Below are 25,879 nucleotides of genomic sequence, written 5' to 3' on the forward strand. Positions count from 1 at the left end.
TGCAAAGTCGACGTCATTGTCTTTGCAAAGAGACGCTAATTGTTTCCGAACGTCTGCGGTCCCTCCGGTGTCTGAATTACTTATTCTCAAACAAAAGTATCAGTCGTAGCAGAAATAAATGTATTAGAAAAAGTATTAGAGTACTAGCTAAAATATTGACGAGCTCGTTAGGGAAAGCTCGACTCGTTTCGAGTTCAACTCGGCTCGGCTCGAAAAGAATTTGATTCGGCTCGAAAACTCGGCTCGCAAGAAACAAACCGACGTGAGCTAGAAGCTCGGCTCTTCATACGAGCCGAGCCAAGTATATAAAATCGTTTTAAGAAGATGTAATTTGAGATACTATCTAGCTAGAGGGTTGGGACACGGAGTAACTATTGAAACGGAGAGTGGATGGCATATAAAATATCTTATTTTATTATTGGCTTTTAAATACTGCGATAATATATCTCTAACTAAACATCATTTTCAGGTGAACGACCATTTCAATGTGAAATTTGCAAAAACGGTTACGTATCTAAGGCTAGTCTTAAAATTCACATGAGGACTCATACCAACGAACGCCCGTTTGCATGTGATTTTTGTGGAAAAGCTTTTAGACAGTCTGGAGATCTAACAAGCCACAAAAGGCTACACGGAACAGAAAAGCCTATAGAATGTTCAGTGTGTCAAAAGAGGTAAGCAGATTTTTTAATATTTGTGATGTTTTAATACGATTTAATTTTATTTTAATTCGCTTTTCGTCTATGGAGAATGATCGTAGGAGCACACTTAGGTTTATGAGTATCTAAGTAGCGACTTAAAACAAGGAGACCCTTCTCTCCCTTTTCTTGTTTCCCAGGGTGGACGCTGCTGCTGTCAGTAATGCTGTTTTGATATTACTCCAAAGATGGTCTGATCCACGGGTGGGAAGGTCTGTAGGGGCGGGAACCACCCCCTAAGATATAAGCGCACATCGGCAATGGGTAGATTTTGAATTAGGAGATAAATATAGGCTATTCCCAAAATTTCATTAATATCCATGCAGTAGGATGGAATTCGGGCCAAATACCCTCACTGACTGCTCTAACAGCAGGGAGATTGGCCTACAGTTCTTCAAATCTCCCTGTCTCCTTGTTTGAAGAGAATTATAGAGGAGTAATAATGTAGTCATTTAAAATAACTGTTTAAAACTTGAAGCAGTTGGTATAAGAAATCCAGTGAATTCTTGGACACTCATATGTTTGTAATCGTCCGTTTTAGGTTGCGATAAACAATATAATGTTCTGATATCTTTCACAATAGCCTAGGAACTCCTCGAGGAGGAATATTAGGTCCACTACTTTTTCTTTTATATGTTAATGACTTACCAGAGTATTTTAGAGAATAAAAAGACCTATTTATGTATGCCGATGACACCAGCATGATAGTTTCCGCAGAAACTTTGGAGCAAGTAGGTATAAAAGTAAAATATTTAATTGGACGATTCAAGGAATGGTGTGATAGGAATGGATTATTTGTAAATTTGGAAAAACCAAGATTGTAAACTTTTCATACGGTGAGAGAAGGACCACCCAACTCGTTTTTGAACTTGAAAGCAGTAACAGAGATGTGGTAGTCAACACAGTAACACATACAACATTTTTAGGCATAGTTATAGACGCTAATTTAGTTTCGATAAACGCATAGATCATTTATGTAAGCAGCTCAATAAGATGTATTTTGCGATAGCAGCATTAAAAAATGATATGCCATCAAGTACATTAACCTCTGTTTACTATGCGCAGGTATATTCCCGTATCGCGCAGGACATCATTATTTGGGGCCGAGCTTCCGAAAGTCTGCGCATCTTTCTTTTACAAAAGAGGATTATCAGACGAATTTTTGGCATAAATTACCGTGGCAACTGTCGGGAAGTTTTTAGAAAGAAAAGAATTCTTACGGTACCTTCCGTGTATATACAGGGTAGCGAGAAAGTATGGAAACACGGTCATTTCTCGGAAACCGCTAGAACGATTTTTATAGATTTTGGTGGGTAAGAGTCTTCTAATGCGGCCGATATTATAGTGGTAATTACATTGTTGTCACATCTTCCGTTTTTCTGTAAATCTAATGAACTTCCTTATTTTAAATGGAACACCCTGTATATTTTTGCGTTTTGAAGTTCTTACAAGATACTGATTATTTTTCATGTTATATTTCCTATACCTAAATGCTATAATTTCGGAGTTACTTGCTATATTTATTATTAAAAAAAAAAATTTAACCAAATTATAAAAATCAATTTTTTCGGCCCGGATAGACATTATTTTAGGTTATTTGGATTATTGGAAATAAAAAAGGTCTTTTGTAATTTTCCTCAAAAGTTAATGGTTTCCGAGTTATAAACAATTTAAACCTGAAAAAAATCGAAAAATGACGATTTTCAAGGTTCAAAAAACATAAGTACATAAGTATAAGTTTTTGAAACCACAAAGTGTCTAAATTCAAGTTCAAACCTTATTTTATCAGTTGTCGATAAGTAATTTGTTTATTTCATTTTAAAACATTGGTTTTTAGTTGTTAATGCAGACCGATCACACGTCCTCTCATATGCGCTTTATTAACAAAAAAAAACAATGGTTTAGAATAAAATATGCCAAAAATTCTTATAGGGAGCTGATAGAAGATGGTTTGGGCTTGAATCTAGGTACTTTGTAATTTAAAAAAAAATTTTTCTTGTGCTTTTGAACCTTGATAATTGTCATTTTTCGATTTTTTTCAGTTTTAAATTGTTTATAACTCGGAAACCATTAACTTTTGAGGGCAATTATAAAAGATCTTTTTTGTTCCCTAAAATAGTTTTTACACGGGCCGAAAAAATGTGATGTTTAAAATTCGTTTAAATTTTTTTTTAATAAATGTAGCAATAATTCCGAAATTATGGCATTTAGGTATAGGGAATATAACATGAAACATAATCAGTATTTCTTATAAACTTTAAAACGCAAAAAATATACAGGGTGTTCCATTTAAAATAAGAAAGTTCATTAGATTTCCAGAAAAACGGAAGATGTGACAACAGTGTAATTACCACTATAATATCGCTCGCATTAGGAGACCATTGCTCACCAAAATCTACAAAAATCGGTCTAGCAGTTTCCGAGAAATTACCGTGTTTCCATACTTTCTCGCTACCCTGTATATAAACTGTTTTAACTTTTATTTTCCGGAACTGTTACAAAATTCGTTTGATGAAATGTAACCATGCCGGTTTTAAAAAATTCCCTCACTATACTGGCCCTTCTCTATATACACTGGCGGGCAAAAAATTTAGGCCTCCGGATGAATTATATAAGTTTGATGCCTCGAATTTCCTAAACCTGTTGTCCGATTTGAGTGATTTTTTTAGTATCTTATAGCTTTATTACTTAAGAATCTCACTGTATTAATATTGTTGCTAGACAAGCAAATGTCATTTTATACCGGGTGTAACAATCATACTGTGTTTATTCCTTAAAGTTCTGAACATTCTGTGGAATATTATAGCATAGATAAAATATTGAAATTAAAACTCAATTGTAGCCCTAGGCTTTCTTAACATTTTCTTATTTGATTAATTTGCTTATGTTCGATAATAAAAAAGTTAGGTACTTTAACAACTAGCCATGTTCTTCATCAATACAGGATGTTTCTAAATAAGTGCGACAAACTTTAAGAGGTAATTCTGCATGAAAAATAATGATTGTTTGCTTTATAAACATATGTCCACAAATGCTTCGTTTGCGAGATACGGGATGTTGATTTTTTTTTACAAACTGACAGTTTATTTGTTGCTCTAAAACCGGTTGAGATATGCAAATGAAATTTGGTAGGTTTTAAGAGGTAGTTACTGCGCATTTTTTGACATACAAATAAAAATTTTATATTTACCATTGGCGTGCGTACGGGTATAAATATTCTAGATACATCCCGTATGCACGACAATGGTAAATATAATATTCTAAATTTTATGTCAAAAAATGAGCAATAACTGCTTCTTAAAACCTACCAAATTTCCGTTGCATATCTCAACCGTTTGTAGAGCAACAAATAAACCGTCAATTTGTAAGAAAAAATTCAACATCCCGTATCTCGGAAATGACGCATTTGTGGACATATGTTTATAAAGCAAACGGTCATTATTTTTTCATGCAGAATTACTAAACTTTGTCGCACTTATTTAGAAAAAACCTGTTTTGATGAAGAACATGGCTAGTTGTTAAAGTACCTAACTTTTTTTATTATCCAGCATGAGCAAATGAATCAAAAGAGAAAATGTTAAAGTCTTCGGCTACAATTGAGTTTTAATTTCAGTATTTTATCTATCCTACATTATTCCACAGAGTGTTCAGAACTTTAAGGAAAAAACACAGTATGATTATTACACCCGGTATAAAATGACATTTACCTGTCTAGCAACAATATTAATACAGTGAGATTCTTAAGTAATAAAGCTATATATTGTCATAGATAAAGAAAAGCAGAGAGGAAAAAGAAGAAAATCTAATTATCTAATTGTATGCTAATTTTTATTACGTTAAAATAGTTATTTTCTAATATTTAATTTTTTTTATTCACCCTGTAAAATAGATACAGATTTCAATTACCCAGTATTGTATTGTAAGATATAAGTTTTTCTTATTCATAATGTTAAAATAATTCTATGAATTTTGGACAAATGCGTTTATCATGTTAACAGTGCAGTTACATTTAATAGACAGTGTTTCTAAGAACAATTAGCGGCAAAAGCGTTTGGAGGCGTTGATATGACGTAGTAAGGATATTTGTTTGGACGAATGGAACTGCAGGGACGAGATAGATTGAAGGATGTCAAAAAAATGGTTTTTTGCTTTTTGACAAGACAAGAACGAGATGCGGTGTGTTTTAGAGAGCTGAAATAGAAGGTACTGTTGAAGAATGAGTAACAAGTGTCGGTCTTCGTAAATTAAAAAGCCTTATAGGTGCCCGTATATAAAAAGCACAAAGTAAAAATGTTATTTTTGGAAGTCAAAAGAAAATTCAATGTCAAGTGAAAGCAGCTGTACTAAGGTATCCAAAATACATTGTTCTCTCCGTCAATAGTCTCTGTTTGCCACACTTTTGGTTTTTTTTTTGTTGCATCGACCTCTATGTGGAGACTCAAGTGAAATGGGACATAAACTTTTTCGTGATTTTTAAATTGACATAAACTTTCACAGAAACCTTTTCGTGATTTTTAAATTGACTTTTGTTTACTAGTTATAATTTAATTTGTATTCATACTGGGTAATTTTGATTTCAAAATAATTTGCGGTATTTTTCAGAATTGTTTTCATTATTTTGCACAAGCATTTCTAGATTCATAGATTGTCTGTTTTCACAGTTTATTCTATTATTAAACATTTGTGTTTGAATTATTTGGTATAATTAATTTTTCTTTAATATACGGTTATATTTTATTTTTTTTATTTTTATTTTTCCATGAGTTTTTTCTGAGTATTGGTTTTGCATTTCTGCGATTGGATGATGTAAAACCCTGAGATAAATTTATTAAATTGAGCTAGTCCAATCAAAGTAGATATCAATAAGTAGAATCAAAACAATATTGTCGCCCAAGCGTGTGAGGCAAAAGCAGAAACACCAATACCCAGACAAAGTGTACTGGAAAATATATAAATTCTTACAGGATTTTTCTAATTTTTTTTCTCTCTGCCAAATTTCGACAAAGTATTTTTGATTTTTATTATTCAAACCTTTTTCGCTTTGAATAATCTTGGAACAGTTTTTTTACATAACCAGATATTTTTATTTGATCAACATTCTTGTGGAATAGGCAAAGATAATAGTTCGGTGGGTTTGTACGTTCACATTGTTAAGTCCAGAAAAAGGAAAGAAAATGGAGACAAGACTCAACAAAAAACAAAAGGAAACAGAAGAACGTTATAGCGAGGAAGGAATAGAAAATGTAGACGAAGAAATTAGTATTACAGAAACAACAATCAAGGAGAGTACCACAGAAATGTCAACAATGGATAGGATATTACAAATGCTACAGATACAGGAAGAAAACAGTAGAAGACAAGCAGAAAAAATAAAAAAAGTATAGATGAAAACAGTAAACGACAAGATCTAGGTTTTAAACAAATGGAGCAGAGACTAGAACAGCATAAAGAGGATGTACAAATGTATTTAAAACAGATGAAACATGAAGTAGAGCAGAAAACAAAGGAAATTAGCCAAAATTTAGAAAAACATACCAAGAAACTAAAGAATTTGGAGAAACATGTAGAAGATAGAGACGAGGAAATAGAGGATAGATTTAAAAAATTGGATAAGAAACTATTGGAAGTAAAATCACAACATAATACTGGAGAAAGAAGACAAGTAATTATACACAATGGAGCAGAAAATAAGGTCCAATTTGGCGGGGATATAAAGAAACAGCACCCAGTCCCGTTTATTAGGATGCTTAAAAATAAAAAACAAGGATATAAAGAGTTTGAAGAGGCTAAGGATATGATAAGGACTCATTTTAAGGATGGAGCAGCATTATGGTTCGAGAGTAAGCAAAATGAGTTGCAAGATTGGGAAGAATTTGAAAGAAAATTTTTGAGATATTATTGGGGAAAAGAGAAAACAGATGGTCGTGAATAGTGAACTACAAAATGGAAAATATGATGAGAAACTAGGAATATCCGAAGAGAAATATGCATTGCAAGTATACGCCGGTGGGCAATATTTAAATTATAATTATTCGGAAGAACAGCTAGTTGAATTGATAGCAAGACATTTTGACAATACAATGGAAGACTATGTCACCTTGCAAGGATATAGGGACATGGACAGTTTATGCCAGTTTTTAGTTGTAAGAGAGGCTCGAAGAAAAGAAAGAAGGACCGGTAGACAAACGGAAAACAATGGGAACAACTAAGCAAACCGCACAAACAACTACAGACAGTCTCGTAATGAAAATCCTTACCGATACAATGGATATAGGGATAATGAGGGACAAAGATATACAAACAATTTTAATCAAAATAGATATGAACAGAATAGAAATGGATATCATCAAAATAGATTTCAAAACAGTGGGAGAAATTATAACAATCAACCATATCAGCCAAATGCAGGTCGGGAAAATTTTAATAGAGGAAACCAATATAACAACAACAATGGACAAGGAAGAGAACAGAACAGAGAAATAAACAGCCTAAGTTTCACCAGAGAAGGAGAAAATGAACAAGGACACCAAGAAATGGACAATGTGGAAGTAGAAATCAATAGAGCAGGGTCGTCTTTTCAGGAGGGCACTCACTAAAAACAGGGATAAAATTTAATTCAGGAATATATACTCACCCTAGGGAATTTATCACTTTAGCGGGAAAAAAGATTGAATACGTGCGTAATAATTTGGTTATGGTACAGGGGTATATTAAAAATAAAAAGGTTGATATACTTTTGGACACTGGTTCAGAGGTATCATTAGTTAATAAACAATTGATAAAGGATTTAGGACTAGATTCTCAAAGGTATAATATTTCTCGAATAAGATTAGTGAGTGCTAATTCAAAAAAGATTTCGACTACGAATGAGGCTATTGTTTTGACATTGAGATTTAAAAATAAAGAATATTTGATTAATTGTTTTATAATTGAGGACATGAAGTATGATATTGTCATTGGAGTGGATGAATTGGATAAGTATGGAACGAAAATTAATTTTGCAAACAAATATATAAAATTTGGAGAGGACATAATGGAAGAAGGTTTAAAGGAAAAAGAAGATGAGCAGGACGTCAGTACAGCGCCGAATAAGGTACGCACATCAATAACTGACAAGAAAGATGAAAATAAAGAGGTGCAAGAAGATGACACAGGAAATGAAGTAGATGTTTTGACAACACATTTTGAATATAAGAAAATGAGAAGTGTGGCATCGCAAACGATGGACACCGATGAAAGAAAAGAGGGGAAGAAGAGGAGGAGAAGAAATAGGAAAAAAAGAAGTGTGACGCCGATACAGGTGGACACAACTTTAGGACAAGAAGAGAAAGAAGAGGAAGAAGGAAATTTAGATGTCAGTACTGCGCCGCAAAAGGTGGGTACAAACATGACGGAAAAGGAAGTTGAAATATTGGATGAGGAAGAAGCTGTAGTTTTTGAAGAAGAAGAATCGGAGAAGGAAGAGAGAGAATTTGAGTTCAATATGTGTACAACGACAAGGAATTGCGAAAGTGAAGAAGAGACATCAATAGTTTGTGGAGAAGAAATGACGTCTGACTTAAAAAAATTACTGGCAAGACATACGGGATTAATCAATACAGAAAATAGAGCAGCGACAAAATACGAACACACGATTAAAATGAAAAACTTATCTAATTTCCGCTCGAAGACATATCCTATTCCATTTAAATATAGAAAAGATGTAGGTCAAGAAATAGATAACATGTTGAGGGATAAAATAATTGAAAGATGTGATTCACAATACATAAATCCAGTAGTCATTGTTAAAAAAAGTAATGGGGACATAAGGATTTGTTTAGATGCACGTAATTTGAATTCATGTACAGTGCCACAATACGAGGCCCCGTTGAATATAGACTCAATTTTTGGTAGAATCACAGGATCTAGTTTTTTTACCAAATTGGACTTAAAACATAGTTTCTGGTTAATTCCTTTAGCAAATGAATGTAGGGATTACACTGCTTTTTCTATCGACGGAGTGGTATATAGGTTTAGGGTAGTGCCATTTGGTTTACAAAGTGCATGCGCGGCTTTGGTAAGGGCATTGCACACGATTTTAAATAAACACGGTGATTTTGTTTTACATTATATCGATGATTTGTTGATTTATTCTCATGATATGTCTAGCCATATGAATCACATAAAGATAGTTCTCAAAGAACTAGATGAAGCAGGTTTAAAATTAAACATAGGAAAATGCAAGTTCTTTCAAAAAGAGGTGATTTACTTAGGTTTCAAACTAGACAGGCAAGGCATAAGCCTAGACGAAGAGAGAGTCAAGATCATAAAAGAATACACACGTCCAACAAATTTAAAAACACTGAGAGGATTTTTGGGAATGATAAACTATTTTAAGAAGCTCATCCCAGACATCAGCCAAAAGGAACTGCCATTGATAGGTCTTTTGAAGAAAAATGAAAGGTGGAAATGGGGCAAAGAGCAGGAAGAAGCATTTCAAAATCTTAAGACAGAATTTGCAAGTGGAAGTAAGATATACCATCCGATATACACAGCACCGTTTATTTTACGAACAGACGCTTCGATGAATAAGTTTGCAGGGGTGTTATCCCAAATACAAGAAGAAATAGAAGTTCCAATATGCTTTGTGTCCAGAGTAACAAAAATATACGAAAGACGATATAGTGCGACCGAGCTAGAATTTGCCAGTATTCTTTTCTGCGTGAATAAACTACGTTTTTATCTATTGGGATCAAAGTTCACCATAGAAACAGATCACGCTGCTCTCGTTAATATCATGAAGAATAGAGTAGTAAACAACAGAATACACCGCGGTATTTTATTACTACAAGAATATGATTTTGAATTCAAATATATCAAAGGAAAAGATAATATCATCGCCGATGCTCTCACCAGAGATGAATACTTCAATAAAGAAGAAAAAATGGAATTTCAGGTTGGAATGAACATTCTAAGAGACGACGACGGAATCTATTCATTAGAGGAGGTCATGAGAGACCAAGAGAATCTGGAAGAACAGGAAAAAAACAGAGCAATACAAGAAAATGGAATTTATATAAAAAGAACGGAGGAAAGAGAACTGTATATGATCACAAACGAACTGGCTAACAAAATATTGATTGATATACACCGAAACAATGGACACATTGGAAGTAGGAAAAGCTTTCTGGTATTCCGAGAAAATTATATTTGCAAAGGAGATCATAAGTTGGCAAAAGACATTGTGAAAAGATGCGAGGTTTGCCAAAAATATAAATCGAGGAACTTTAAAAATGAAAACATACCTAAGAATATAACATCTGGCCAAAAATTAGATCTTGTAGCCATCGATATGTTGAGCGAACTGATAAGAACTCCCCGTAAAAATAAGCACATTTTGGTGATGGTGGATATTTTTTCGAAATTTGTAAAATTATACCTTTGTCGAACAACAAAAGGAAATGAAATATTACGAAAAATAGACAATTTTTTTAGAAGAAGTTGGGACACCCAGGAAAATACTGCTAGATAATGCTACGTATTTTAGAAACGATAGATTTACAGGTGAGCTACAACAAAGAGGAATAGACACTGTATTTACAAGCATCAGACATCCTCAGAGCAATCCATCGGAAAGATATATACAGGAAGTAACAAAGTTTTTACGAATTGCATCTAATGGACAACATACAGGATGGGATAGAAAGATGGAAGAAGTAGAAGAATACATAAACTCTATTCCAAACACAATAACCAAAGAGTCTCCGATGTATGTGATGAAAGGAAGAATGCCACCTAGACCATGGGAAGAACCAACAGAAAGAGAATATGAAGATGTAATAAACAAAGTAACTACAAGATTAAGAAGAAGTGGAGAAAAATACATCCAAAGAAAGCAAAGACAACGGCGAAGAAGATCTGTTACATTTCAACAAGGTGATAAAGTAATGGTGAGAGCACTCAGAGTGTCCAATTTGAATAACGGTGTTTGTGCGAAATTGATGCCAGTATTTGAAGGTCCATACGTCGTGCAAACAGCAAATGGGGTAAATAGCTATAGGATAGGGTACATAGAGAATGGCAATATTAGGGGTATATTTAATATAAACGATATATACCGGTATTTTGAATAAAAATTTGTAGAAACATGTAAATAATTTAGATACTAAGTATAGAAATAGGAGATAGGATAAAAGCAAAAGGATTGAGTAATTTGGGTATAAAAGAAATTTTTTTTTCTATCTAAAATTTTGTTCATACCCAAGGTCGGGGAAGTTGTCATAGATAAAGAAAAGCAGAGAGGAAAAAGAAGAAAATCTAATTATCTAATTGTATGCTAATTTTTATTACGTTAAAATAGTTATTTTCTAATATTTAATTTTTTTTATTCACCCTGTAAAATAGATACCGATTTTACCCAGTATTGTATTGTAAGATATAAGTTTTTCTTATTCATAATGTTAAAATAATTCTATGAATTTTGGACAAATGCGTTTATCATGTTAACAGTGCAGTTACATTCAATAGACAGTGTTTCTAAGAACAATTAGCGGCAAAAGCGTTTGGAGGCGTTGATATGACGTAGTAAGGATATTTGTTTGGACGAATGGAACTGCAGGGACGAGATAGATTGAAGGATGTCAAAAAAATGGTTTTTTGCTTTTTGACAAGACAAGAACGAGATGCGGTGTGTTTTAGAGAGCTGAAATAGAAGGTACTGTTGAAGAATGAGTAACAAGTGTCGGTCTTCGTAAATTAAAAAGCCTTATAGGTGCCCGTATATAAAAAGCACAAAGTAAAAAGAAAATTCAATGTCAAGTGAAAGCAGCTGTACTAAGGTATCCAAAATACATTGTTCTCTCCGTCAATAGTCTCTGTTTGCCACACTTTTGTTTTTTTTTTTTTGGTTGCATCGACCTCTATGTGGAGACTCAAGTGAAATGGGACATAAACTTTTTCGTGATTTTTAAATTGACATAAACTTTCACAGAAACCTTTTCGTGATTTTTAAATTGACTTTTGTTTACTAGTTATAATTTAATTTGTATTCATACTGGGTAATTTTGATTTCAAAATAATTTGCGGTATTTTTCAGAATTGTTTTCATTATTTTGCACAAGCATTTCTAGATTCATAGATTGTCTGTTTTCACAGTTTATTCTATTATTAAACATTTGTGTTTGAATTATTTGGTATAATTAATTTTTCTTTAATATACGGTTATATTTTATTTTTTTTTATTTTTATTTTTCCATGAGTTTTTTCTGAGTATTGGTTTTGCATTTCTGCGATTGGATGATGTAAAACCCTGAGATAAATTTATTAAATTGAGCTAGTCCAATCAAAGTAGATATCAATAAGTAGAATCAAAACAATATATATATATATATATGTATGTATGTATAATAAAGCTAAAGATACTAAAAAAATTACTCAAATCGGACAACAAGTTTAGGAAATTCGAGGCATCAAACTTATATAATTCATCCAGTGACCTAAATTTTTTGCCCGCCAGTGTAATAGACTACCGCTAAGTTTAAAAAATCAAAATAATTTAAGAAAATTCCAAAAACAGCTTACTTAAAGTTGAGTAATGCATTTCACTCCTCGGAAAAATTTATCCAAGAGACAGCTGGGTAGTCGCGGATATGAGAATATTATATTATCTTTGTATTTTTTCTTGTATTTTAAGTGTGCAACGTGATTTTGTGTAACTTTTATACATATTATGTAATGCTATATCTTGACTTACCTTCATAAATGTATGACAAAAAAGGTGAATAAAAAATTATTTATTATTTATTAAATTTTAGGTTTACAACCGTAATGAAGTTGAAATACCACATGAGAAACCATACAGGAGAACGTCCATACGTATGCAGTGTATGTGGTCGAGGTTTTACAGTGAACACCATCCTGCTACGTCACATGCGTGTCCATTCCGGCGAACGTCCATACGTATGCGTGACATGCGGGAAAGCATTTTCACAATCCAGTACGCTTAACACGCACATGAAAGTACACGCTTCTTCCAATACGAACAATCAAGAAAGAACGTCAAAGTATACTACCATTGACGACCAGAAATATACCGCGCAACATCAGCAGCAACAAGATCCTAATAGATTGATACAGCAGGATACTCGGATGTTGGTGCAAACTCAGCAACTCAGTGATGGTACGAGAATTCTTACGGAAACATCACAGCTTCTTGGCGATCATCGAGGATTGATTAATGATACCAGGTAATTTTTTGTATTCTTCTTGTTAAGGTGCCGTGCATTTCCGCGTCGAAGTCCACCATACATTATCTTGTCAGGTGAGCTGAACTAAGTAGAGCATAAAGCTTCAGTGAAAACGCGCCTTCGGGTTCTATTTTGCGCTAAGGCCTTCACCACATTCCAAGACTTTCCTTGACCTCTTATCTCATTCATCTTCTCTAAGTTTGTGCTGGGCGACTTCTTTTTCCTTGGGGATTCCACTCTAGGGCTGTCTTTGCAATACTGGAACTATTTTTTCGGAGGGTGTGACCTATCCAACCCCACTTTCTGAACTTTATTTCAATTTCTACCCTCTTTTGTTGGGTCAGGAGTAGTAGATCTTCATTTCTGATGATGTTTGGCCAGAAAATACGGACAATTCTTCGTAGACATTTGTTAACAAATACCTGCAGTTTGTCTGAAAGGGTTTTTGTCACTTTTCAAGTTTCACATTCGTAGAGTAGAACGGACATGACATTTGACTGAAATATTCGGATCTTTATCCTTGTAGTATACTCGCCAGACCTCCAAACAGGCTCGAGTATGCCGAATGTTTTTTGAGCTTTTCGTATCCTCTTACGAATATCGTCTTCTGTACCTCCGTTTTCTGTTATGACACTTTTAAGATTTCCACATTTTCAATCTGCATATTGTCGATAGTCAATAGCGTGTAGTTCCTTGCATTTATTCTCATGGATTTGATTTTACTAATATTGATTTTCAAACCTTATTTAATTGGCTTCAGTGGAAAGTGTTTCCAATTGGTCAGCCACATCTTGGAACCTTTGTCCTAATAAGCAGATATGGTCGGCGTATTTTAGATCGCTTAGGCGTGTGGTTAACATCCATTGTATCCCTCTTGCGTCGGAGTCTAGTTTGAAGAGAACATAGTCTATAGCTATGTTAAAAAGAAATAGAAAAAGCACGCATCCCTGTCTGACTTCAGTTAGTACGTCAAATATGCGTAGTGAACAATCAAGAAAAAACGTCAAAGTATACTACCATTGATGACCAGAAATATACCGCGCAACATCAGCAGCAACAAGATCCTAATAGATTGATACAGCAGGATACTCGGATGTTAGTGCAAACTCAGCAACTCAGTAATGGTACGAGAATTCTTACGGAATCTTCACAACTTCTTGGCGATCATCGAGGATTGATTAATGATACCAGTTAAGTTTTTGTATTCTTCTTGTTAAGGTGCCGTGCATTTCCGTGTAGAAGTCCACCATACATTATCTTGTCAGGTGAGATGTTGTTAGATAGTGTTACTCTTCGCCGATGTTACCAGTTTTTATACTATATATTTCTTTGCGAAGGTAAATAAATACTTTTATTTTCTAACTTAAACAAAAAAAGTAATAAGAAATCGTTGATTGATGTATTGGGGGTAGATATCCCATGATATGAAATAAAATGAGACCACAGCTATATTCGCCTAATAGACGGCAGGCTAAAAGCCACCTAGTGAGCAGATATGTGAATCTCTTACCGCCATGTCGGTAAAAAATTCTGTAGTCCATTCTATTTCAATTAAAACTTGCGTTCACCGCCAGCGGTACCAGTGCCGACAGCGGTGCCAGTTCTAAGTGTTTTGAAATTTGGAAATATTCGTCACAGAAAATTATGAACAAGTATCGTAAATACGTGGTTTGCCTTTAAAATATTTTTAGTCCAGCTCGTATCGTCGTTCCCGTTAGGTAAATTATTCGATTTAATTTTTATAAATTTTTTGCACAAACTTACTCAACAAGAGGTCCTTATAACAAATCCACAGGGTGCCAGGTGGTACCGCGGTCGGAAAATTGTTTAAACAATTTTTTTAAAGAAATTCACAAAAATAATTTTTTCACTTCGGACAAATTTTTCTTAGATTCTTTGGGTCATACTCAACAAAAAGGTCTGGTGATATTTTTCGCTAAAATTGATTGTTGTCAAGTTATATGCGATTTAAAATTTGAATAACGCGAAAATAACTATTTTCAAGGGTTAATAACTCAGTAAAAATAATCATACTGACCATATCATCATCAGAAACTGACCAAATTAAAGATTAAAGCCTCCTCTACAAGACCCTGAAAACATTTTTGTCAGTATTTGATTACTAAGATGTTGTTTGACGGCCGCCTAATATGCGCTTAGCGTCCATTGTTAATAATAATAAACATCAGTAATAAAATAATGACAAAAAATTTCGGACATTATTAAATTTGAGGGTCTGAGAAGTTAGCCACATTAGATTTTCACAGAACGTTGAATTTAAGTTTGACAGTGTTGCCATGTGATTATAATGTATATAATAATTATTTTGCACGCTTCAAATATACAGAGAAAGCTTTTACTTTGAAAACTATCTTTTTTACATTATTTTATGGATTTTGCTATTTTTTAATTTATGTAAAACACGAAAGAATAAATATTTGTTGTTTGTTTTGATATTAACTGCAGTTAATTATTAGAAAATTTTTTGTGGCAATTGCCCTGATAGATTACCGGATAGATTTGGCAATAGAGTCAGAACGTCTAAATTTGCGTTTGCCAGATTGCACAGATGTTCCGCAGATATAAAGTTATGACTTTATTTTTATTATTTTATTATTTATTATTTGGAATGAATGTACCTGAATACTGATATGCTGTTAGTCAATGAAATGTTCACTTCGTCAATACTTTATTTTTGTGTTTATTGTGTGCCTTTTTAAAATAATAGTGCGTGTAGTGTAGTGTGTAATAAATAATAGTTTAAAATACAAGTGTCTACAACTATATTGTACCACGTGAAAGTTTTTCACTGTTTAACTTTATTATTTATACTAAAATCGGTATTTCGACATAATTAGAGATATTTAAAATTTCTTCTCGTTATTTTATCTACATAGTAGAGAGTTATCAAGTAAAATTCTATTCATCCGTTATTTTGACACGTAAACGCTATTTTTTTACGGTATATATTTTAACGTAAATGTAATTTTTGAGTTATCAAGTGGCAGAATTCCTGCTTCACGTTAATAGTTGGCAGCTGTCAGTCAAATGTCGTATTTGACAGCAAAATATTTAAATTTGTTTAAATTTTTTTCTGTTTTTGTTTTCTTTCACGAAGATAGATATTTTGAAATTTTTTCCTTGTTTTGTATTGTACAAAAGAAATATAATAAAATATGGAAGATATCTTAGAACAGGCAATATTACTTGAAGCTAATGATGATGATATAGAATATGTGATACTAAATCACATTTTAAATGATGGTAATGATAATAATGTTCAAAATGTTCCTGTCTTCAATTTCGATACCTTAGAAGCTGAGCAAGCCAAAAAGTACTTTCGATTTGAGAAACAGGATATTCCAAGGCTGGTACAGTTGTTAGGGATACCAGATATAATTGTAACAGAAACTGGCCATACCTGTACTGGTAAGTAATACTGATGGGAACTAAAACTTTAAATAACTGACATGTTGCATATTGTAGGACTCGACGGACTGTGCATTTTATTGCGTCGTCTAGCATACCCTAACAGACTTAGTGATCTAAAAGTCATATTTGGACTATCAGCTCAGTCCTTGTCACAAATTATTAATAAAACAGTAAACTTGATTTTAGAAGGTCATAGATCAATTTTAGAAGATTTGGACAATGTACCCTGGTTAACACAAGAAAAATTGGAGTACTATTCACAGGTATGTACTTATAGAGATTATACTTCGTATGCCTAGTAATCATGTAAAATAAATAATTGTTTATATTCTTACTACAGGCAGTAGCTGCAAAAGGGGCAGCGGTTCAAAATTGTTGGGGTTTTATAGATGGAACTGCAAGGCGTATTTGTCGACCATCTATAAATCAAGAAGCGTATTATTCTGGTCATAAGAGGTGGCACTGTCTTAAATACCAGTCTGTTGTATGTCCTGATGGCATCATTATTAGTCTTAAAGGACCTTATTTAGGCAGGCGCCATGATGCCGGCATTTTTGAAGAGAGTAATATATATATGGAATTGGAAAGAAAATGTACTTTTGGAAATGTCAATTTTGTTTTGTATGGAGATCAGGCTTATCCATTGTCCAATCTTTTGCTATGTCCTTACCCAAACCCAGCAAGATTACCCAATGGAATACAAAGGTTGAGACAGGAAAACTTTAACAACAGCATGTGCCAGGTTAGATTAGCTGTAGAGTGGGGATTTGCAAAAATTGTAAGGGAATTTGCCTTTTTAGATTTTCACAAAAATCAAAAACTTTTGTTGCAAGACCTAGGTAAAATGTACAAGTGTGCAGTATTGCTGATAAACTGTCACACATGTTTATATGGAAACCAAGCTGCCACATATTTTAACGTAATTCCTCCTAATTTAGAAACATATTTAGAGCACTAATTTTATTCTATTTATTTACTATTCGAATTGGGAAAATAATTCAGATGTTATTATCTTCTTCTTTCTCATAATCCTTAGTGCCCTTCAGGTTGTCAGATGTCGGGTTCCGCCTTTTATCCGTTTCTTCCAAGCGCTTCTATAGGTAGCCAGGTTCTTCATATCCCTTATACCCATGTATCTGTCTCCTTTCACATATATCCTGGCTCTGGTCCATCCATGTCTTCCTCAGCCTCTCTTTTTTCTTTTGTTTCCCATTTTGGCTTCATGTACCTTCTTTGTAAGTCTCTTTTGCTCCATTCGTTGTAGGTGTCCAAACCAGCTCAATTGTTTGTTTTTGATCTTCTTTATTATCAGTTCTTGTTCCAGCTCTCTTCTTATATCTTCATTTCTGAATCTATCAAACTTCGTAATTACAACTAACCTTCTCATGTTTCATCTTTGTCGTGTTTATCATTGATTCATGTTTCTTTTGCCTAATCCATGTTCACGCCCCATATGTCATTAGGTTGACTATGCCGTGATATACTCTGAATTTAGTTTTGTTGTCTATTTCTGACTTTGTCATATGTCGGTTTTCCCATCATCTCTTATTATATTTCCCAAATATTCAAAAGTAGATACCTGTTCTATTACTTGTTCCATTATTATATCAGTATTTCTTTCTTTTTTCTCATCTTCATTTCCATTCACTTCCATTTTTAAATTATGTATCTCTTTTTGCCAAATATCTATTAGTTTCCTGCATTTTCTCTACTGTGTCTGTGATTAAAACTATATCATCAGCATATAGAAGGGAGTTGATCCTTATTGCATTTAAGTTTTTATATCCTTCTATATACACTTGAGTCCAGAATTCTTTACCTGTGCGTCATTAATACCTGGCGAGATAAAACACATACTTTTTATCTAGCATCATTCTCTTCCACGCATGAAACTAAAGACAAACCAGCTACCGCCTGTTATTAAGTAAAAACACATGTTATCTTTATGAACGCTCTAGTCTCAGTATATTGAAAAGTGATAAGTACAAAAAAAGACGCTTAGGAATATTTTCAGACTTTAAGTACAATAATTCGTGACGTTTCTGGTTTGTTTACTTTTGTGGCTGTCAGTCTGTTGAATTTTTTGCTGTTTTTTTGTCGAATTTGTGCATTTTGAAGTTTTTGATATCACAGTTTTTTTTTCACAACGAACTTTATATTGGAGTTTGAAATTTTATGGTAAATATATTTTATTTTATTAAGGAAGTTTTGTTAAGTGGCAGTTAAGGAATAAGAATATAAGGTTGTGTTAAGTTTCTGCCAAAGTGAATGAAATGATAAAAAGAAAATATGTTATTGAATTTTTTCATAAATTGTTTATTTATTTATTAATCACTAATGATATTAAAAGAATTTATTAAGCTACTTCAAATGTAGCTGTAATTCTGCACCAAAAGTTTAAAGCAAAACTTACATTTGACATTTTATTTATTTAATAACATCAAATTTTAACCCGTGATCGGAGCAGTAGCTACTTCCTGGCACTTGCTGTTGCGTTTAGTAAATTTCCGACTTATGTCATATGCTTTAAATGATGACACACGGGTAAAGAACCCTGGACTCAACTGTATTGAAGGTTTCTTGTTTGATCTTTGTTATTTTTATTAGGATATCCATGACTATTATAAACAAGTGAGGACTTAGCCTATTTCCTTGTTTAATTCCCTTATCCCATTTAAATGTGCCTGATCTTTCTTCATTTATTTGTACTTGGCCTTCTACTTCCATATATATATATATATATATATATATATATATATATATATATATATATATATATATATATTTTATAACTTTTATCATCTTTGACGTTGTTATCAAAATACAAAATATTAATAAATTAAACAAATTTTGTTCTTTAGTAAAAAAATTCTTCTAATAATTTAATTTAATCTGAATCATTCATATCGGCAATTTAGACATATATTATACATTTTTAAGTAGAAAACTTTAAAATAATATTGCCAATTTTTATGAGTTGCGTTCCTGGGACGACTTTATTGAAAGATAGTTCATTCAAGTACATGAAATCAACTTTACCTTACCTTAAGAATATCGATCACAAAAATCATAGCATGTGATTTGTCTTCATAAAGACAACCACATGAAATGAAGACAGTAAAATCCTCGTGTTATTTTATTCTATTGTTAGTTAATTTTCACTGTATTAGTGTTGAACTGTTTTGTATTATTTAAGTTTGTTCATTGTAGCATATAGTGAGATTGTAAACAATTTTTGCCAAGTGGTTATTTCTTTTCCAATTGTATTAACCCATTAATTGCTAATCTTGTGTAAATGTAACCTTCTGAATAACATTTTTTTAAGATACTCTTCAACAGGCTAGTGTTCTGGTCCAAAATGTATTGGATTCTTATTGACAATTTTGTATGTAAATAAAATGGATGTCTGTATTGTAATATTCATTAATTAATTTGCTGTTTATCAGTGACTAAATGTTTTGATTGTAAATTTTAGCATAGATAGTGAGATTGTAAACACTTTTTTTGCCAAGTGGATATTTCTTTTCCAATTGTATTAACCCATTAATTATTAAACTTGTGTGAATGTAACCTTCTGAGTAACATTTTTTTAAGATATTATTTCTTCAACAGGCTAGTGGATTGTCTGTTCCAAAATGTATTGAATTATTATTGACACTTTTTTATGTAAATAAAATGGATATCTGTAGTGTAATATCATTTAATTAATTTGCTGTTTACCAGTGACTCAATGTTTAAAATTACATACAGTCGGAAAAATGAAAGAATACCCATGAACGAACATATAAAACACGCTGTATTTTCCTTTCACCGTGTCACAAAGAAAATTGTCCAGTGCAAGTACATGTAACAATAATTATTACATGTACTTGCTCTGGCCAATTTTTTGTGTGCCACAGTGACAGGAAAATACAGCATGTTTTATATGTTCGTTCATGGGTATTCGTTCATTTTTCCTACTGTAATTTAATTAACCTTCTGACTAACATTTTTTTAAGATATTACTTTTTCAACAGACTAGTTTCTATTCCAAAATGTATTGAATTTTTGACAGTTTTTTATGTAAATAAAATGGACATCTGTATTGTACCTAATATCAATTAATCAATTTGCTGTTTATCAGTGACTAAATGGTTTATAGTTTATATTGTATAATTGAATTAACTGTCTGAATAATATTTTCGTAAGATATTACTTCTTCAACAGGCTAGGGTCTATTCCAAAATGTGTTGAATTTTTATTCACAGGTTTTTATGTATTTACTTTAATAAAATGGATATCTGTATTGAAAAATCAATTAATTAATTTGCTATTTATTAGTGACTAAATATTTTATATTATATAATTTTGTGAATTTTAGGATATAGTGAGAATGTAAAACTGAATGATGAATTAAAAACTCTACAACCTAACTAAAAGACTTATTTATTTACCTAAAATTATTTTTAAACTAATCTACTAAAAATATAGTAACTAAAATGAATTAAAAACTTTTAAACCTAACTAAGACTTATTTATTTACTTAAAATTATTTCTAAACTAATCTACTATAAATATAATTAAACTAATATACTAAAAACATAATTTAACTAAAATGAATTAAAAACTTTTAAACCTAACTAAGACTTATATACAACTTATTTGGAGGCATTTTCCCGATCTAATATAATTGAAAACAACTTTTGTTGATTTTCAACTAGGTGCAAAAATTGTTTCCGTTCTGTCATCTCCATTTCAAACCTTTTTTCGCACTGTGCCCACTGTTTTTCTTTCAGTGTTATTTCTCTCTCTGCTAAATTCAATTTTATTCTTTCTACTTCAACTTTTGATTCCTCTAAAGCCAATTCCCTTTCTTTCCATTCATCGTTTTTTTTAGCCTTATCCTCTAAGTAACTTAGAGCTGCTTCAACTTTGGGGTTCTTTTTATGCTGTTTCTGTTGCCTGGGACCTAAAATAAAAGACAAAGGGTTAAATATAATATACTTTGTTACCTATGTGTTTTTACCTAATACTCTGCTGTGTACTGGTGTGGAGGTAGTTCTGCTTTTGTGAGGAATTCCATCAATTTTCCTCTTTTGAGGGGTTCTTACTGGATGATCATTATTTTCCTCTCCCTGATTTAATAGACTTCCATCAGTTATAGCAGAGGAAGCATCCAAAGATTGCTGCTCATAAGCTGCATTGCCTTCTTCTATTTCAATTAACACCATTTCAGTAGCATCATGATCACTAGGTAAAGTATGAGCTAAAAATATAAAATCAATGGGAAAATACCCAGTAGCTGGCTGTATACCATAATTAAAAAATCATACAGAAGTCAAAAACTTCATTTGTACAATGGTATAAATATTGTTGGTCTGTGTCCATTGAACAGGCAAGAACCACGATTTTTTATCGAGCAGGGAACCATGTTGCCCTTTGAGCACTCCTAACACATAAACCAATCCTTTAACATCGACTTGGAGTCGCTATAAATATTATAGAATTATCATGTAAACCATATTTCTCGATGTTACCATTTTAATAAGGTTGCTAGTTCCATGTACTAGGCAGAACGCACTGAAGATGATCTGATCTAGATCGAAAACGTTTTGCAAATCCTGTTGGATGACTTTTAATAGTTTTTAATAAACTTTTTATACCATTGTACAAATGTCAAGTTTTTTACTTCTGTATGATTTTTTAAAAATATAATATTGGTCTTCATAATGTAACATAGATATTAATAAGAAGTAAAATTACATCCAAAATAAGGAAGTTATAATAATTTTAAAAATACTAAGTAATATCAAAAGTATATCTTAGATATTATACTTTTGATATATTATATGATATGTAATTGATATTTTGGATACATTTTTATGCTGAAGTATGGATCTATTTACTTACAATCCTGATCATTTGGGTATTCTAATTCTATTGCTGTATTTAATGAAGTCGCAGCCCACATATCCCTGACTTCTTTAGCAACTTGAAAACTAGATCTTTTTTTCCCTTTTGTTTCTTTTTTTAGTTTCGCCTCTTTCATCAGGTCTGCTACTTCTTGCAAGAGAAAGTCCATTTCTGTTTGGATTTCCTCTATGCCAGATCTAAAAATTACCATTTTAGTAATAAAAATTCCTACATGCAAAAAAGCCACTTAAGTAGAATAACTCTTTGATTTAGATATTATATTATGACTTACTTTGCCTTGTCTATTCTTTCTTTTTTAATCCAGGAGTTAATTAAATTTTCTACGTGTTCTTTGATGCATCTAATAGAAAATCTTTTTCCTGTTTGTTCACAGACAGACTCTTGGATGTCTCCCCATCTTTCATGGTTAAAATATGGGTTGACTCCTCGCACTTGTCTAATCAACAAAAGGTCATCCTCGCTTGTAAAGCGCAGCCTTTTCGCCTTTTTCAATAAATCTGTGTTCATATTTATTATATGAAATAAAAAATTTTAAAATATAATGTTTTCTTCCAAATTTACACAAACTCCAAATGTCAAACAGATGGTCAACTAAAATCAAGCCAAGAAAACAAAGACAAAACACCTGACACCTGTTACGTACAGAAATGTCATATGTCCCAGTGTGTCCGAGTCTTACCGAATTGGTGCGATTCGCTGCTAACGTTACCGTATTTCAAGCCCGCTATTCGACCTACCGTAACGGAGCCCGCTAACGTTAAAATCATTTCCGTTATTCAATATTCATACTGCGCATGCTCCATTGCTAAAATAACGTTACCGTATTCTCCTAAAGTTACTTGATAACTCTCTAGTTAATGTTTTCCATGTTAATAAATAAATTTAAAAATATATCACATGCTCTTTTCCGATTTATTGTAAAAACACATGGCAACACTGTCATGCCTTCATATCCTTATATCTGTAGCCAACTTCTCGGACCCTACAATTTAATGATGTCCATAATTTCTTCACGATCTTGTAGAGGGGACTTTAAACTTTGATTTGATCACTTTCTGACTTTCGTAATAATTATATTTAACCATTTTTCAAATTTTAAATGCGTATAACTCAACAAAAATCAATTTTAGAGAAAAATCATAAAATATCTTGTTTACTCAGAATGACCCAAATGATCTAAAAAATTTGAAGTGAAAAAATTATTTTTGTGAATTTGTTTAACAAAAATTGTTTATACAATTTTGCGACCACGATACCGCCAGGTACCCTTTGGATTTGTTATAAGGACCTCTTTTTGAGTCACCTTGTGCAAAAAAATCGAATCGGAATAATTTACCTAACGATGGCGACGATACAGCCTGGACTATATACTAGTATATACCTACGTATTATAACGGTGTTCTATTGGCAAACAGGTTCTATTGGTTTTCTAGGAAAAGCGAAGGACTGATGATGCGCAAGATTGCAAGAATTAAAAGCAGATGTGAAACTAACAGTGGACCCTACATAGATACTGTGGGAACTGTCCTACTTACGGCCGGTTTCACAAAGTTAAGTTAACTTGTGGTTAAGAGATAACCAGAGGTTACCCCGAAATATGCGTTTCACAATATCACGTCAACGGCGAAGTAGTGGTTAACTGACGGAATTTTTAACCAGAGCTTGGAGTGATGGTTAAGCTCTTAGACAAGGAAAGAGAGAGGACGAGTAATCCTATGACCAAAAGTGAAGCCAAACCGACACCAGAGATTTTGATCATCGACGTATCTTTGGGGTATTGTTATGCATTGAGTATTTAAAATGAAAACATGAAATGTATTTAAAATGAAGAATTTGTGTACGGTAAATGTTTTATTAAGTTGCTCATATTACGTACATATGTTTCAATACATACATATGTTTTTATTACGAATTTTAGATGATGATTTACTTTATTTTTTATGAAATTTTAACCTTCAACGAACACCCACCACTGGCAACCCATTGTTATTTTTGACGTGACCGCCATGTTTTTGGTGACAAACAAACCAAAAACTGGCTTCACTTTTGGAACGTGTGTGTTAAATGAGTGTTACCCGTCCTCTCTTTTTTCCTTGTCTAAGGTTAAGCTCTTAACTAGAGGTTATCCTAACCTAATTTCGTTTTATTGACAGGACAGAATGTAGAGTGATATACGTATAAATGATTAATTACAGATATGAATTTATATGATGTACTTAAATGCGTTTAGCAGTTCAGCGGCCAATAATTTTTCGATTTTTAAATGATTTGCTTCCTGGGGTAATTATTAATGCACATTTATAGTTTCTTGCTTACTACATGTTTTTATAATCTAATTTTATGTAACGATTTTGGCAAAAGACCTTAAAACCAATACCTATTATTCTTAAACAAAACTTAAAATGTATAATGTGCATGTAATATACAGCGTGTGTACTTTAGTTGGCCACGTATGGGAAGCATTTTTAATATGTACTTATTAATTTTATGAAAAAAGATATCATGGTCCAAAATCTAAGATGCTACCTTCATATATCAAATTTTATTAATCCCATAAGAGGTTATTTAAAGCAAGATAGCAAGAATCAACATCAAAAATATGATTATCCAAATGAAACCACAAGTCTCGCAGTGAATAGTGAATATCCTAACCACACATATACACACATTCATTCTTCCTTAATCTGCAAAATAAACTGCACAACTAAATATAAAATCCCTAAAAATATATACGACAACTAGTCCTAAAGAAATATAACAATTTATTGAATTTATCCTAATAAAAATCAATCAAAACCCATATCTGACAGACCAGCTGATCCGATAATTCTCCATAAAAATGTTATTTCTAGTATTCATTGTCCATAATTTCCTACCAACATAAGAAAAATAAAACAAAACTTACGGTTAACTAACCATGATTGAATCTGTGGTTGTGAAACAGCATCTGTCAGTTGAACTGTGGGTAAAGGTTAGTTGACCGCTAGGATTAATCATGATAATGTTATTATAGTAAATAATGTTATTTATAGTATCATGGGGTTAACCACAGATTGTGAAACCAGCCGTTATTAACTGCCAGCTCGTCAACGTATTTTAAAAATTAGTCTGCTAGATGTAAAACTTTGTATTTACTGTATAAGTCAAACTGAGTTATTTGCAAAAAACTGATAACTTTTTCAAAAAACCTTAGATAAATGGTACTTTTTTGTGATAAGTAAATGCTTTATTAGGTAAAATATAATGATTTTTTCTTAGAAAGTTATTGTGTTTGCTAGGAAAGGAAGAAAAAAATTGAAAATACCGTGTTTTGCAAGTGAACTATGTAAATACAGATTTATGCAACTAACATTTGCAAATCTTATATATAAAAATCAATTGCTGTTCGTGTGTCTCGCTAAAACTCGAGAATGGCTGGACCGATTTGGCTAATTTTGATGTTGAACTATTTGTAGAAGTTCAGGGAAGGTTTATACGGTTTTATATAGTCATTTTAGTAGCCACCAAAATTTTTACACCTTTTTTTTTATTTTTTCGGACAAACTCTTCTTTTAATTTTTGTGTGATGTAGAACGTAAAGATTCATACAACCCTAAATTTTCACTTTTCTGT

The 25,879-nt window shown here is 32.4% G+C and overlaps 3 protein-coding genes across 3 annotated transcripts in view; 2 read left to right on the forward strand and 1 right to left on the reverse strand.

Moving 5' to 3' along the window:
• The window catches only part of LOC126890752 (zinc finger protein 25-like), a 77,740-nt gene that overhangs the window by 46,062 nt on the left and 5,799 nt on the right, over window positions 1–25,879 (forward strand). The window contains exons 4-5 of the mRNA XM_050659923.1: window positions 470–674; window positions 12,491–12,922. Of these exons, the coding sequence (XP_050515880.1) occupies window positions 470–674; window positions 12,491–12,922 (637 nt within the window). The remainder of the gene's footprint in view (window positions 1–469; window positions 675–12,490; window positions 12,923–25,879) is intronic.
• LOC126890753 (uncharacterized) lies at window positions 15,800–17,351 on the forward strand. The gene is made up of 3 exons (XM_050659924.1): window positions 15,800–16,351; window positions 16,409–16,617; window positions 16,695–17,351. Exons 1-3 carry the CDS (start codon window positions 16,099–16,101, stop codon window positions 17,310–17,312), a joined length of 1,080 nt encoding a protein of 359 aa, XP_050515881.1. The 5' UTR covers window positions 15,800–16,098; the 3' UTR covers window positions 17,313–17,351.
• On the reverse strand, window positions 20,785–23,240 carry LOC126890754 (uncharacterized). Its single transcript, XM_050659925.1, has 4 exons — window positions 22,539–23,240; window positions 22,244–22,443; window positions 21,360–21,599; window positions 20,785–21,302 (listed from the first exon to the last, which is right to left on the reverse strand). Exons 1-4 carry the CDS (start codon window positions 22,772–22,774, stop codon window positions 20,992–20,994), a joined length of 987 nt encoding a protein of 328 aa, XP_050515882.1. The 5' UTR covers window positions 22,775–23,240; the 3' UTR covers window positions 20,785–20,991.

The sequence above is a fragment of the Diabrotica virgifera genome, chromosome 8 (assembly GCF_917563875.1).
Source record: "Diabrotica virgifera virgifera chromosome 8, PGI_DIABVI_V3a".
NCBI classification, from domain to species: domain Eukaryota; kingdom Metazoa; phylum Arthropoda; class Insecta; order Coleoptera; family Chrysomelidae; genus Diabrotica; species Diabrotica virgifera.

Bases quoted from the DNA above. Each gene is read 5' to 3' on its own strand.
- LOC126890753 (XM_050659924.1), top strand. From the start codon at position 16,099: ATGGAAGATATCTTAGAACAGGCAATATTACTTGAAGCTAATGATGAT. The intron at 16,352-16,408 runs GTAAGTAATACT...TGCATATTGTAG, and splicing joins AACTGGCCATACCTGTACTG to GACTCGACGGACTGTGCATT. The intron at 16,618-16,694 runs GTATGTACTTAT...TTCTTACTACAG, and splicing joins AATTGGAGTACTATTCACAG to GCAGTAGCTGCAAAAGGGGC.
- LOC126890754 (XM_050659925.1), bottom strand. From the start codon at position 22,774: ATGAACACAGATTTATTGAAAAAGGCGAAAAGGCTGCGCTTTACAAGC. The intron at 22,444-22,538 runs GTAAGTCATAAT...GGTAATTTTTAG, and splicing joins GAAAGAATAGACAAGGCAAA to ATCTGGCATAGAGGAAATCC. The intron at 21,600-22,243 runs GTAAGTAAATAG...TTATATTTTTAG, and splicing joins ATACCCAAATGATCAGGATT to CTCATACTTTACCTAGTGAT.